Raw genomic sequence first — 15,101 nt, forward strand, 5'->3', positions numbered from 1 at the left:
TGATTCTTTTGCGCTTAGAATTGAATAATCGAGTTGGGACCCATTAACGTTTCCTATTTATGACATAATCAATGCTCATGCCAAATTTCAAGTTTCTATGACATCGGGAAGCGAGAGAATTAGATTCCGTACGTAAAATTTGGACGCTAATTCTTTTGCGCTGTGAATTGAATAATCGAGTTGGGACCCATTAGCTTTTCCTATTTATGACATAATCTATGATGGTGCCACATTTCATGTTTCTACAACATCGGGAAGTGAGAGAATTAGATTCTGTACGTAAAATTTGGACGCTAATTCTTTTGTGTTAGAATTGAATAATCGAGTTGGGACCCCTTTACTTCTCCTATTTTGGACACAATCTAGGATTGTGCCAAATTTCATGTTTCTGCGACATCGGGAAATTGGAGAATTAGTGGCGAGTCGGTCAGTGAGTCAGTGAATCAGTGAGGGCTTTTGTCTTTATATATATAGATCTTCTTATTGTACCATCATCACTATTTTTTGGAGTTGTAGCGCCTTGAGACACTTTTCTTTCACTTCCAGTATTAATAGTGACCCTCTTTGTGACCCCAGTAGTAATGATAACCCTGTTAGTGACCCCAGTAGTAATAGTGACTCCCATAGTGTCCTCAGTAATAATAGCACCTCCGTTAGTGCTCCAGAAGTAATAATGCCTCCCATAGTAGCATCACTAGTAATAGTGACCTCCCCCCAAGTGACCCCAATAATAATAATAATGCCCCTGTTAATGGACGCAATAGTAATAGTGACCCCAATGGTGGCCCCAATAGTGATAGTGACATCTATAGTGATCCCAGTATTAACAGTGTCCAACATAATGGAATTCCAGCCAGGCAGCAATCCTATAACATCAAGTTTAACTTCGCTTGGTCTTTAGCTTCAGTCAGGCAGCCACTGTTGCTGTAATCAGACTGTGACCACTGATCTCTCTGACGTCTGCATTCATTGCTGCTGGCATGCTCTCAGATGTGATTATTAGTTACTGGCCGTTAACATGGCCAATAAAAAATAAATACTGGCCTAAATTGCCGGACGGGCAGGTGACTTATGGGCTGGGTGGCAAGCCTAACACTACCCCTCTGAGGTCCTTCTCACTGCTGCCTGAGACAGCAGGCTCAGGTTGCCTCATGGTTGGGGTCACCCATGGTGATCAGTGACAGTCTTCTTGGATCAACACAGTTTAATTTATATCCCATTGTAATTCAGGCTCTCCACCTCAAGCTGTAGGTATTATATGCAGAAGTCTATGTTATAGAATAAGGACTTCTACAAAAAGGAAAGCATTTCCATTTTGCGCTCTTCTACTATACATCTCCCCTGTTCCCATTCCTCCATGATTGGACAAAGATTTTGACAGGCTGCCTGTTTGGAAATTGCACTGTGCACTAATTGCTGCCTCTGGGTCATTGGTTTGTCAGAATGTAGGATTCAGGGTACATATTAATATTCTAGCCTGTAGACATATATTGTTCACTTCATAAACTTTGATTCATTATACTTTTCCAATACGTCCAGAAAAAATGTTGGCTGCCTGTGTAACTTATAATTTGATATAACATCTTCCTAATACTGCTGTAAGATTCATCATTTATATCTGTCAGTTGCCACCCCCTTTTTCCATGTAGGGACAGACTAGGTTCAAGTGTAAAGTCTTACCAGCGCTGGATTGGAGCCCAGTTGTAGTAGCCGTGTCGGTCACTGGAGAGTAGTCAAGATAGCCGGGAGTTGTTATTGGAAGTCACGGTATGCAATACAATGGGATGAGATGGAAGTGTAGTCAAATGGAAGCCAGAGGTCATCAGCAGTGGGTATCGGTATGCAGTACAGTGGGATGACATGGAAGCATAGTCAAATGGAAGCCAGTGGTCAGCAGCAGGGGGTATCAGTACAATTGCAGATGAGCAGGAGGAAGAGGAGCTTGATCAAGGTGGTGGAGTACAATAATCACACACTGAAGGTGTGGCAGGGCTAGGCTTACATAGGAATTGCAATCAGGAACAGGGGCACATATCATGGACTCTGCACATATCCTGGATAATGCATCTGCCTTGTCATTTAGGCAGTAGGGCACAATGAAATTGGATGATGGGCTTCTTCCGAGAGGTGTCTCCACTCGGTGAAAGCTACTTTGATGGCCAGAAGCTCCTTGTTCCCAACATAGTAGTTTTTCTCTGTGGGTGATAATGTGTTGGATAAAAATGCACAAGGGTGTAGTTGCATCCTATCTCCCATTCGCTGTGAGAGAACGGCTCCCACTGCAGAGTTGGAAGCGTCCACCTCCATGACAAAAGGCAACTCTAGGTTTGGGTGGATCAGTACTGGTACTGAAATAAAGAGAGTCTTTAGTTTCTCAAAAGTGGTTTGTACCTCTGGGGACCAGGAAAACGTGCATACTTTCTTTGTGAGGCAGGTGATGGGAGAGATGACGTTTGAGAAGTCCTTGATACATTTTCTGTAGAAATTCGCGAAACCATTCAAGCACTGTACTTCCCTCAAATTTTTTGGAATGGGCCAATCCAAGATGGCTTTCATCTTGCTGGGATCCATACTTAAGCTCTCTGGGGAGATAATGTATCCCCAGGAATTGTATTTGGGTCTGTTGAACTCACTTTTCTCTAACTTGATGTAGAGATTATTTCTTTGTAGTTGTTCCAAGGCCACCCGAATGTGTCCACGATGGTCCTCCAATTTGTCAGAGAATATGAAGATGTCGTCGTGATATGCCACTATGAATTGATCCAACAGGTCTTGAAACACATCATTTATAAAGTGCTGGAAGGCAGCGGGAGCACTGCAAAGAATGGTATCACTAGGGATTCAAAGTGTCCATATCTTGTATTGAAGGCCGTCTCCACTCTCACTGATCTTGTTTAGTTCCCAGTAGTTGATGCACAGCTAAAGAGTCGAATCTTTCTTTTTAACAAAGAAAATGGGTGCTCCTGATGGAGAGGAAGAAGGACAGATGAAGCCTTTTTCTAGATGTTCTCGAAGGGCCCCTAACTCTGGTTCTGTGAGGTTGAAGATATGCCCAAATAGAATAGAAAAACCAGGGAGCAGCTCAATAGGACAGTCGTACCGGGCTGGTGAGGTGGATGCTGGTCAGCCTCTTCTTGCTGCAAACATCCTTGAACATCTGGTAGTGAACTGGTAATTTTTGTAGATCCTGTTGATCATCCTCAAGGTCTTGCACTGGTTTAGGAGGGGATGGTGCCATCTGGCAGTTTTGCTTACAATAGTCTGAAAAGAATGCAATAGTCCTTTTTTACGAGTTGATAGAGCGATTATGGGTAGAAAACCAAGAGACCCCGAGAATCACTGGAAACTTGGGGAATGAAATGAGCTGGAAGCTGATTGTCTCGTGGTGGTCAGGGTTCATGTGGAGCTACAGTTCAATTGTTTCCCGTGTGAAGGGGCCTGATGACAAGGGTGACCCATCCACGGTTTACATATCGATCCGTATGGACTTGAGCCGGGTTGCAATATCCTTGTCATGAGCGAATGTTAAGTCCATTAAGTTCCTCCCTCTGCTCCTGAATCCAACATTCATGAGCACTGAGTCTTTTGATTGCCTGTTATAATCTCAATTGGGAGGATAAAATGGTGGAGCAGGTGAACGGTTTCCACACTATCCTGAATTATTGTTATAAAGGTGTGTTGGATGGCATCTCCTTGTTTCATGATGCCTGGATTAGCCATTTGCTTGGCATGGGCCAAGGCGAGAGTCCTTTGTGGCTTGCTTGGACAGTTTAGAGCATAATGTCCGGAGCTCCCACAATAGAGTCACAGATTTTCAGCCCGGAGCCTTTCTTTTTCCATTATAGAGAGAGGTCTGCGGATGACGTCCACCTGCATGGGTTCGGGTGCGGCTTCAGTCTTTGGGTGGGGACTAAATGTGGGTTGACTGAAAGAGTATGATGTGCTGGTGCCTGAACCCCGCAATCTCTCCCTTCACCGCTCAAAAAATCTCTGGTCAATCTGGATGCACAACTGGCTGAAGTCTTTCAGATTATCAGGAGTCTCCACTCTGGCAAGTTCATCTTTTACCCACTCAGAAAATTCCCAGCAAAATTGGCTCTGTTCTGCAGCAGGATTCCATGTGGTGTCATTTGCCCAGCGACAGAATTCTGCTGTATACTCTGCAACGGAATGTCAACCTTGTTGTAAGCTATGTAACTTCCCTTCAGCAATTGCAGAGTGGTTCGGACCATCGAAGATTTGACCCATAGCGGTTGTGAAGGCATCAAGGCTGTTGAGGAGATTGTTGCCAGTCTCTATGAATGGCGAGGCCCAGGCAAGCGCCTCATCAGTGAGGCGGTTAATAATAAAGAATACCTTTTTCCGGTCACTGGTAAACGGGGTAGGCTGCATTTGGAAATAAATCCGGCATTGATTTAAGAAACCCCGATACTGGTAGCGGTCAGCTGCAAATTTAGCTGGCAGCATCATGTGGACATCTGGTGCAGAGTTGCACATCTCCAAGAGCTGCCTATGGAGCCCCTCGATCTCCCGTTGCATACCAACAACCTTCTTTTGGTAGAAGGCACAAAATTCCTAGAGTTCTGTGATTTGTTTCCTCGGCATGGTCACTACATGGTCACAAATAAGCATGATTATTTTGTAATTGGATTGGAGCCCAGGTGTAGTAGCCATGCCGGTCACTGGAGAGTAGTCAAGATAGCCAGGAGTTGTTATCGGGAAGTGACAGTATGTAATACATTGGGAAACCTGAAAGTACCAGGTACGAGCGAACGCCGCTGCTCCCAGGGCCAGATTCTGCATGCGGAATTTGGCTCTAACGTGCGCAGAGGGCGATAGATAGATATGAAATAGAAAGAGAGATAGCTATAGAGTGATTTTGTACATTGCAGACAATTTCAAAGAGCTGCTACAAATGGGAGTTCCCGGCAACTTGGATTGTTTAGCTCATTTTACATATCAGCTCATACTTTATTCACGTGCCAATTTTTCTTTTACTCTGGTTACAATGTTATTTTGTCTCTGTTTGATCTGTGAACTGTGTTTTACTGTGATGTTTCCATCATCACTGCACAGCCCAGTGTTATATTAAATTCATTCTGTTACAAGGCACATGACCTTTCATAAGCTGAGAGCCTGACAGTCCTAGGGCTTAAGGCCAGCTGCACACGACCAGGTCAGATTCCACATGCGGGAGCCCGCAGCGGGATCCGACCCTGTGCCTGGCTGGCACCTGCGCGTACCTGTCTTTTTCTTCTTCCTTTCTGTAGTGCGGATAGTCCTCACGGCAAGCCGTTCGATATGCGCAGTACAGGGGGGTTTTTTTGTTTTTTTTAAATCCCCGCTTTTCCTACACAGTCGCTAGGTGATGACGCGGGTACCTGCAAACTTTCTGCAATATAATTATGAAAGGGCCGTGGTTCAGACAGCTTCCATTGACTTCAATGGAAGCCAACCATGCGGAATCCGCATTAAAATAGAGCATGCTGCCATTATTCCTCGGTGAGCGGAAAATCGCGATTGATTTCTGCTTGTGTGCAGAGACGTAAACTCTAAAATTTAAGGGACTTTTACCATGGAAGGAAGTTATCCTCTCTGCATAGGATAGGGAATAGCTTGTTGAACTAGGACTTTTTCCCTCACTGATCCAATAAATAAACAAAGCAGTGGTTACCCATCTGATGTCACTCTATTCATTTCAATGGGACCACCAGAGATAGACAAGCAATTGGTTGTCTCCGGCAGTCCATTGAAATAAACAGAGCCATTGTGCATATGTGACCTCCTTTCCATGTATATGGCGACTTTCAGGATTCCTGATATCCCAGTCAGTAAAGGCCCATTTAGATACAATTATCGCTCAAAAGCTATCTTTTGAGCGGTAATCGTTGCGTCTAAACATGCTGCCATTGCGCTCTGTTTGTGCAGTATTTGTTTATCAGTGATTTCTAGCAAGCTAGAAATCACCCTTGACTGTTATCAGCGCTGCACGTTGATTTTCTCAGCGGACGGTGCTGATAGTATTCTTTCAGCTGGTATTCCGCTGGGAATTCTCAGCAGGACACCAGCTGAAAGCTCCAAGAACAATGCAACTGTTTGCATATACAAAACAGCTGCTTTGTTCTCTGCGCCATCGTGGTGGTATCCTGCTCCACCCGCACTAACTCTTAAGTAGCTAATTAGTTATGCAAAGTTTTGCAAAGATGATCCCTCAAAACTGTCACTCAAACTGTCGCGATTATCTTTCAGTGTAAATGGGTCTTAAGGGTCCCAGCAGTCAGACCCAATTGCTCAAAAAGGTATCCCTATTCTGCGGATAGAGGATAACTTTATAACTTGGCACAACCCCTTTAACCCTTAGCTCACTTTGCTATTTCTGCACAAGAAAGACCCCAGGCTTGTGAATAACATTTCTAACCTTAGACATTTCTATCTATGACAATAACTGGATCTTATATCATTTGGTACTGTGATGAACACTGGCTGCTCATATTCACTTGCTCTTCAGTTAGGAAATGTAGCATATTTGTTATCTAAACCAAAAATGGAACACATTATAATAACTTATAAAAACTTGACCCCTATATAAAAATATTTGACCCCAAACTATGTATTTACGCTGTGTAGTTCAGCCTCGGACATACAACACACATAGAGTCAGGGCTCATTAACATGGGATTCAAAATTGTGCAGTAGTTCGTAGCGCAAATAAATCACAGCAAAATTCCCCAAAATCGCTGGATGGACGATTTTCCACGATCCAGTCCCGAGTATCAATACTGTTAAAATCCTTACTGTTACTTTCAACTCTGTCAACTTACTACATCCATCCATCTGACATTCTTTATCACCACTACCCACTGCTAATCTCACTCCCCCTCCCTTTGGCATTGTTTCACAAACTCCCTCTCCCTCCCATTGCCATTGTTTAGCAGCCTTAGCTAAACAATGGCAATGTATAGCTAATGCTGCTAATCACACTCCTCCTCCCCCTCAAATACACTTCTATAGCAATCTTTGTCAGTTAGTTTCTTTTTTCAGTCAAAAGATAGGTCAAGAAGACCTATCATTTTGCACAGAAGGGAGTTTCAGTTGCTGATGTCCTATCTTTCTAGGTGGGTTTTTTTTTTTTTTTTTTAAATTGTTCATCTGAACCTTTCCAAAGGAAGTCATTGGTTCTATTAGTCATGATTTTTTTTGTGTGTAACCTAGCCGCACAAAATCGTCCATCTGATTGAGCCCTCATTCTGTTTGGTTCAAAATTAGATGTGGTAAAGTCTCTTTTGACCGCGCCAAGTAAGTTAAGAGTTGGCGAAAATTTATTAACATTGAGGCACATGAATACAGCGGTGGCAACTTCGCAGCTCGAGATGCTCCTCAATAGAGTAGTTGATTGATGGCCCATTTAGAACTGGCCTACCGGCTTGTCATCTACTGTTCACCAACGGCGCCCACATCACACATCCGTAGGGTGCATTAAATACATGAACAGTTCTCCTATATTTACATGTAATCCTGGTTGTTGTATGTCACTTTCAGTATGAAGAAATCAGCCGTTTCTTTTTGAGTTACCCTGCATATTTTATTATTTACAGCTCAACGGAATCTAATTCCATTGGATAGAGAATAAGTCAGCCAGGGTTTTACGTAAGCAAAATGCAGAATTAATATATCCAAATGTACTTCTCCAAGGACGTGAAGGAGCACAAGCTCAGATAGCAGACAGGCAGATTCAGTACTTTACATTTCTAAGTATGTAAATTGTTGAAGACGCTTATTAAAAATGCCATCTCCTTTCTTCCAGGTCCTTATCCCAGTTCTACTTTAAAATTATCCCATCTGAGGTATTTCAGAATTTTCACCAAGACATCATAAGCATGTAAGTGTGTTTGTTGGGAAAATGTGGGATTATTCTGTTGTGACCTATACCGAGTAAAGCTTTATGCACACCTGACGCATTGGATTCCAATGCATTCATTGAGATGACCGATGTTTAGCCGCTTAAAAGCGTTGCACCAGGAAAGATAGGACACTGGCAACCAAATACGGCGGCCAATTTTATACATGGTTGGAAAAGATAGGTCTTGCCCTATCTTTCAGCCAAGATACACTGGTGGCTCCCATAGAGCCGAACAAAAAGGGAAGTTGAGGGAGTTTGGCAGCAGCCAGCACTGCAAATATGTTGCACCTGGCCGTGGGAATGGACGAGAAAATGTTATTTTAGCCGTGACTCGATTGCAGTTTTTTCTCATTCATGCCTTTTTCGGCCATGATGAGGCCAGCGTAAAATCACATAACCCTCGTGAAAGAGGCCTAAGGCTTCTTTCACAAGAGTGTATCAGATCACATGGGCGTATCTGTGCGGCGTGAAAGCACCCGGCCAGGCCAATATAGTGCCAAGCGCTTTCATGCCAGCCTGCAAAGATAGTCCTGGAACTATCTTTTGGGTCGGAATACGCCAGCCGCTCGTATGGGAGCCAATAACAGTGGCCGAAGAAGGGAGGTGGGAGGGAGTTTTGCAGTGTGACTGCTAAACTCTCTCCCTTGTCTCTCCTCCCCTTCTGCTGATTGCAATGGAAGGGGGCAGGCGGGGCTAAGCTCCACCCCTGCCCCATCCCCTCCCATTGCTGGCTGTGGAAAAAAGGCGGGGAGGGGGTGGGAGCTTATCTCTACTTCCGTTCCTCCCCTCCCATTGCACACAGCTGGATGGTAGAAGAGAGGAATTGAGTCAGCGAGGGGGAGGGAGGGGAGGCCCAGAGGCCCAACGGCATTGCAGGCTCGGTGTGTATGTGCCAGGGCCTGTGCCATCTGAACAGGCACAGAAACGTTAGATTTGTGTGCCCGTTCACGAGTTTTTACGGTGCTGGCGGGTGCATGTAAAAATGCCCTCAGGCTCACGTGATAATGATGATCTGGTTAACTGAACTAGCTGTTAATAACCAGAATGGAACTAATCGCAAGCCTATACAATCAACCAGAAACTCCATGAAGATGCTGTACCCCCAGCAATGTTGTTGCCAAGCAGGAAGACGTAGTCAGTAACACCACTGAAGGTACACTTTAACACCTTGAAGACCAAGCCTGTTTACGCCTTAATGACCAATCCAAATTTTGGAAATTTCAAATGTGTCAGTTTAAGGCCTGTTTCACACGGGCAACGCGATATCCCCGCAAGAAAATAAAAGCGGCGCTCAGCCAATCCGAGGCAGCGCTCGATGAACCAATCACAGCTATTTATAACACATACAAATAAGGCCTTATTCGCATGAGTTTTTTTACGAAACTGTTTAGCCATGTAAGTACATCGGTTGAAAATCGCAACCATGTGAAGCATCAGATTCCAATGCATTCATTCACATGAACGATTTTTGGGCATTTAAAAAACTCATGGAGTCAAAACTAAAACATTTTTCACGCTGCGTGAAAAGATAGGGCTTGACCTAACTTTTGACGAAAGATGCCAGAAGCTTCCATAGACTCCTATGGGAGCTGAAAAAAAGGGAGAGGGAAGGAGTTTACCTGTGCCCGGAAAAGAAGGCAGCTGACGCTATTTAAGCTATTAGAAGTCATTCTAACTGATTGAGTTAACTAATGTGTGGTGTTCCTGCTCAAATGCCAGGAAAGTTTGTTACTACAACAAACTTTCCCTGCTAGTGGTACGATTGGCTGTCACTCTGATAATGTCCCCGGGATCTGATTGGTTCAAAGTACTGTAACTGCTTGTTTCAAGTGTTTCAGCCGCTCAAGGACTGTGTCCATCGTTGAAGAACATACATTTCTGTTGCTGCTGCACAGAGCCCAGCAACTTGCAACATAAATTTACAGTGGGCGGTCAGAAAGTGGTTAAAGGGGTTTTTGAAATAAAATAAAATAAAAAAAACAGGTCAGGAACGCAGTAAAATAAAGAAAAAGGATACTCATCTCCTCCTGTGGCCCCTGTCCAGTGCAAGAGCCCGAGTTCCTGCCAATCCCAGAAGAAACTCCGGCAGTTCCATGTTGTCTATTGTGTACTTGACTGCTTAGCCAATCACAGGCTCCGTATGCCAATCATGGCAGAATTATGGCTGAAGCTTGTGATTGGCTGAGCAATCCCATGCACAATTGACATCATCGGACTACCATCTTCTGGGATTGGAGCTCTTCTGCTGGTTGAGGAGCCACTGAATGAGGCCACTTTATTTTACACCATTCCCAGCTCCCAGAATTCTCTTTGTGTCCCAGAAAACCCGATTAGGCATATATAATAAATGGATAATTTGGCAACCTGGCAGTCCTGCACTGACCTTGACATGAGGAATGTTTTTACAAAATTTACAATCTGTTAACATGTTGGCTTATAAAGTACATCTATAAACTTTCTAGCTGCTTGAGAACATTTTGTTGGTCTTCTTGTCCCTTGCTCTCTCACATCTGCGGTCATTCTTATTCTTGTAATGACACAGAGATGGACTTGTAGTATTTAAGGCAGAAAATCCAAGAAGGAGAAATATTATTTTCGTATGTTAAATTTCTTCCCTCGTAAAGCCCCCCCCCCCCTCATTGACAGCTCACAAAACGCTTCTTATATTCCCATCGTAATTGCATCTGTCTGAAGATGATAAATGTGATTATTTTACTAGTATTATTTCTGGTAACTGTAAATGTCTGGCTCTGCTATGTAGGAGGAACAGCTGTTCCCAAAAAATGGAGAAGTATTAGTGATTTCTATGAACTTACTGTGACACATAAATCCCTATGAAAATAGTTGAAAATAGAAAATGGTCCAAATTCTTAAAGGAATATACAAACTTCAGAGGCAATGATGATGAGTAGATTATAATGTATACTGTTAAAAAAAACAAATGACCCATTCTATAAACGAACATGCTTTAATCTGGAAATGACCATATAGCATGTATTAGGCAGCTCACGAGTGTTATGACCGTTGGCCATGGTCAACAACTTTCCTTATCTCCTCCTACCATTGTCCATGGCCAGTGCCTTGTCCCCCATATGATTTTTGACAGAAACTGTGTCAACTTCCTGATCCCCATTGGGTGTGAGCCTGGCGGGTCCTTCTCTTAAAGGGCCAGTGCGTGCACCCAGCTTTTTCTCACCTGGCCAATCCAGACAGGTCTCTCTCCATTTAAGGCACCTCCCACTACTAGCAGATTCCTAAGCAATTAGTGTGCTACTGTGCGAAGTTGTTAGCCTGTTTTCTGTCTGGTTTCCAGATTTTGACTTTTCTACCCAGATTCCCTATTTCTCTTCTCCTGAGCTCAGCTTGCTTATCGTTGATCACAATTTCTCTATTTGCTCAGACTCTTGGTCTGAGTATGCAGATTATGCAAGAAATCGACCAGTCCTGACCTTAGCTCTGTTCCTTGACTACATCTCTGTCTACACTTTTCAGTACCAAGTTACAGTAAACCTGACCAAGTTGCGTTAGCTGCCTATTAACCAAAAAGATCTGGGATTTTTGGGATTCCTTGCAACAAAGACCAGATCCCAACTGCCAGGATTAAAGGGTGAAAACAGAGGATCCCCCGATGCAGCTCTCAGATCTAGCCCTAAATCAAATTGGTTAAAGGGGTTGTCCCGCGCCGAAACGGGTTTTTTTTTTTTTTTTTTAACCCCCCCCCCCCCGTTCGGCGTGAGACAACCCCGATGCAGGGGTTAAAAAAACAAACCGGAGAGTGCTTACCTGAATCCCGGCGGTCCGGCGTCTTCATACTCACCTGCTGAAGATGGCCGCCGGGGTCTGCTCCCTCCGTGGACCGCAGCTCTTCTGTGCGGTCCATTGCCGATTCCAGCCTCCTGATTGGCTGGAATCGGCACGTGACGGGGTGGAGCTACACGGAGCCGGCATTCTGCACGAGCGGCTCCATTGAATACAGCAGAAGACCCGGACTGCGCAAGCGCGGCTAATTTGGCCATCGGAGGCCGAAAATTAGTCGGCACCATGGAGACGAGGACGCCAGCAACGGAGCAGGTAAGTATAAAACTTTTGATAACTTCTGTATGGCTCATAATTAATGCACAATGTATATTACAAAGTGCATTAATATGGCCATACAGAAGTGTATAGACCCACTTGCTGCTGCGGGACAACCCCTTTAAGAAGCACAGCAGATCCGTTGTCATGACACTAAGCTTCTCCATACGCAGAGTGTACCAAAATAAATCATGACCATTTAACCACTTAGCTGCTGTGGCATCTAGACTTTTGAAACAATCTCAGACCAAAGTGTAGTCTCAATCAGGTTCAGGAATGTCCTTATTGGTGGGTAAATTACTGGACTAGCTGGAGCCATCCTTCTAAGCACCTTCAAAACGAAAAAGCAAAAATATTTTGTATCACTCTGTCCATAAAAGTCCAGACTATTACAATATCGCATGTACTATGGTTAGGGCAGCCATTAGGGGGGAACAAAAGGGGCAATTACCCAGGGCTCCCATCTCTAAGGGGGCCCCAAGGCAAACTGAGGCATTAACTGATCTTGCTAATGAACAAGCGTACAGACACATTACAGTACCCTGCATGAGCAGTGGTGTAGCAATAGGGGTTGCAATTATGCAGCCTGTAAGCTAGGAGGGCCCAACGGCAACCCTCACCACTGCCAAGAACTTACAAATGACAGATGAAGTTTTTTGTGTGCATTTTGTGCTCATGTAAAAAAGTAGGACCTGCTCTATTTTCATGCATTTTGCGCAGCAAAAGTCCCATAGAACTCTATTGGAGGTGCGCAAATACGCAAAGGGAAACGTGAAACACTGCACAGAATGCAGCGAAAATAACATATTTGGACCTCATTGGACAAATTAGCCTTTTATTCCACGGAAGGGGTGTGTCACAGATGTGTTAACTGACCATGTGTGTGCAAAAAGTAGAGTAACACGGGCAGACACATGCATAAATCTACCTCTTCAAACCTTGTTCATGCGCAAATAAGATACGGCTAGCGTATTTGTGCATACAGTCATGTGAAGCCGCTCTTAATCTTCCCTTCAAATTTCAGATAATGTACTAAAAAACAATATTATATATCAATCTTATTTTCTTGATGTACAGATTCATCATTTCTTACCTGTCCTCTCTGCTTGACATATTCAAAAATGTATGGCAATCGAGCATCGTCCTTAGCGAGTATCTCCCCGCTCGGCAGAGAAGGTTCGGGTGCCGGCACGGGTGACAGGTGAGTTGCGGCAGTGAGCGGGGGGGAGAGAGAGATCTCCCCTCCGTTCCTCCCCACTCTCCTCCGCCGTTCCCTGCCCACCGCCGGCAGCCGAACCTTTTCTCTCGAGCGGCCAGGTACTCGCTAAGGGCAATGCTCGCTTGAGCAATTGCCCTTAGCGAGTATGCTCGCCCATCAATAGTAGCCACCCAGTGGTTGTGATGAGAGTTGCCACCGTTGAAGGTTTTACTAGCATATTGTGATTATGTATTGAATTTGTATCATGAGAAATTGGAGTCTGCAACAAAATTCTAAGAAAGTGAAGGGTGGATACATCTGGAATCAGATACATTGTAACTCTTCAGATGTCAAATAGGAAGATGGAACAGGTAGTGCTGTGACATCTCCCGATTTGCATAAATTTCCCAGAGGGGAATGCATGGCCTCATAAGTCTCCTCACACCTACTAGGTGCTCTCCATAAGGAGAAACATTACCTTTCCTATCTCCAGACGTCTTCACACTTCCATCAATCTCCGGCAGATACTGAGAATGTGAGACTCATGAAAGTTAGTGAAATTGCTAAGGGAGCGCCAGTATTTGACCCCTGTATTATTTTGTATTTCTTTTAAATGAAAATCTGTATTCTCTTCTAACATACATGGAAAGCAAACGCTCAGGAAAATGTTATTTTCTAATACCAGGTAGAATACATAATGAGGCTGAGAGCTAGCGTGGCAGCTAGCAAGAATGAAAGATTAAAGCATGAGGGAGAGAAAAATATGTATCCTAAAAGATAGTAGTGAAGGGAATGTCAGGAGTCAAAAGAATGCATCTGTTTATATACACAACAACAAGCACTCCTTCAAGGAGGTCTAGCGGTTGGGGTTAACCAGCTGATAATAATAAGGCCATAACAAGCAATGGGGGACCCCATAGCAAAGAAGGAAACTGGGCTATACACTCATCCACTAGGGAGACATCAGTTGGGACCTGTAGACTGGAGGGGAGGAGGTATGCTGTGAACATCCTTTATTGTGAATGATGGATCCTGTGTTTTGTATAAATATAGGTTACTTGTCATTATAATCCTGCCGGTGAGGACAATGAGAAGCCTGATTTTGGAAGCCACCTTAAGCTTAGCTGTTGGCTGGATATGGCTGTAATACATCGAACAATGATCTATTGCCTTATTTACAGTCCTTTGCTCCTTTCCACCACATTCCACAATGCTTGCAGCCAGCGCTGGTGATGTCAGAGTTCGCTGAAGTTTTTTTCTCAGACAGAAATATTTACACTTCACCATTATATAGAATAAACATGTCAAGGTTACTTGACTTCTCAGCCGGCTTTAGGAATTGACAGCAAGTACTTATTCACTGATTCACAAGATTCCACTAGAAAGTATCTGATATTTTATTTCTGGCCATGCAGCAACCTAACAGACATCTTTACTACTGGGGATACTTGCTACTGAGGTCACTATGAGGGTCACTATTACTACTAGGGCCACTATGGGGGGTCACTATTATTACTAGGGCCACTATGGGGGGAGATTCACTCATTTACAAGATTCCACTATAAAGTATCTGATATTTTATTTCTGGCCATGCAGCAACCTAACAGACATCTTTACTACTGGGGATACTTACTACTGAGGTCAATATGAGGGTCACTATTACTACTAGAGCTACTATGGGGGGTCACTATTATTACTAGGGCCACTATGGGGGAGGGGGGTCACTATGTGGGGGGAGGGGGATTCACTCATTTACAAGATTCCACTATAAAGTATCTGATATTTTATTTCTGGCCATGCAGCAACCTAACAGACATCTTTACTACTAGGGATACTTACTACTGAGGTCACTATGAGGGTCACTATTACTACTGGGGCCACTATGGGGGGTCACTATTATTACTAGGGCCACTATGGGGGAGGAGGGTC

At 44.0% G+C, this 15,101-nt stretch overlaps 1 protein-coding gene across 1 annotated transcript in view; it reads left to right on the forward strand.

Moving 5' to 3' along the window:
- LHCGR (luteinizing hormone/choriogonadotropin receptor) overlaps positions 1–15,101 on the forward strand; it is a 132,633-nt gene that overhangs the window by 24,600 nt on the left and 92,932 nt on the right. Inside the window, exon 2 of the mRNA XM_066595521.1 lies at positions 7,805–7,879. Within this exon, the coding sequence (XP_066451618.1) occupies positions 7,805–7,879 (75 nt within the window). The remainder of the gene's footprint in view (positions 1–7,804; positions 7,880–15,101) is intronic.

This window comes from Eleutherodactylus coqui, chromosome 3 (genome assembly GCF_035609145.1).
Source record: "Eleutherodactylus coqui strain aEleCoq1 chromosome 3, aEleCoq1.hap1, whole genome shotgun sequence".
NCBI classification, from domain to species: Eukaryota; Metazoa; Chordata; class Amphibia; order Anura; family Eleutherodactylidae; genus Eleutherodactylus; species Eleutherodactylus coqui.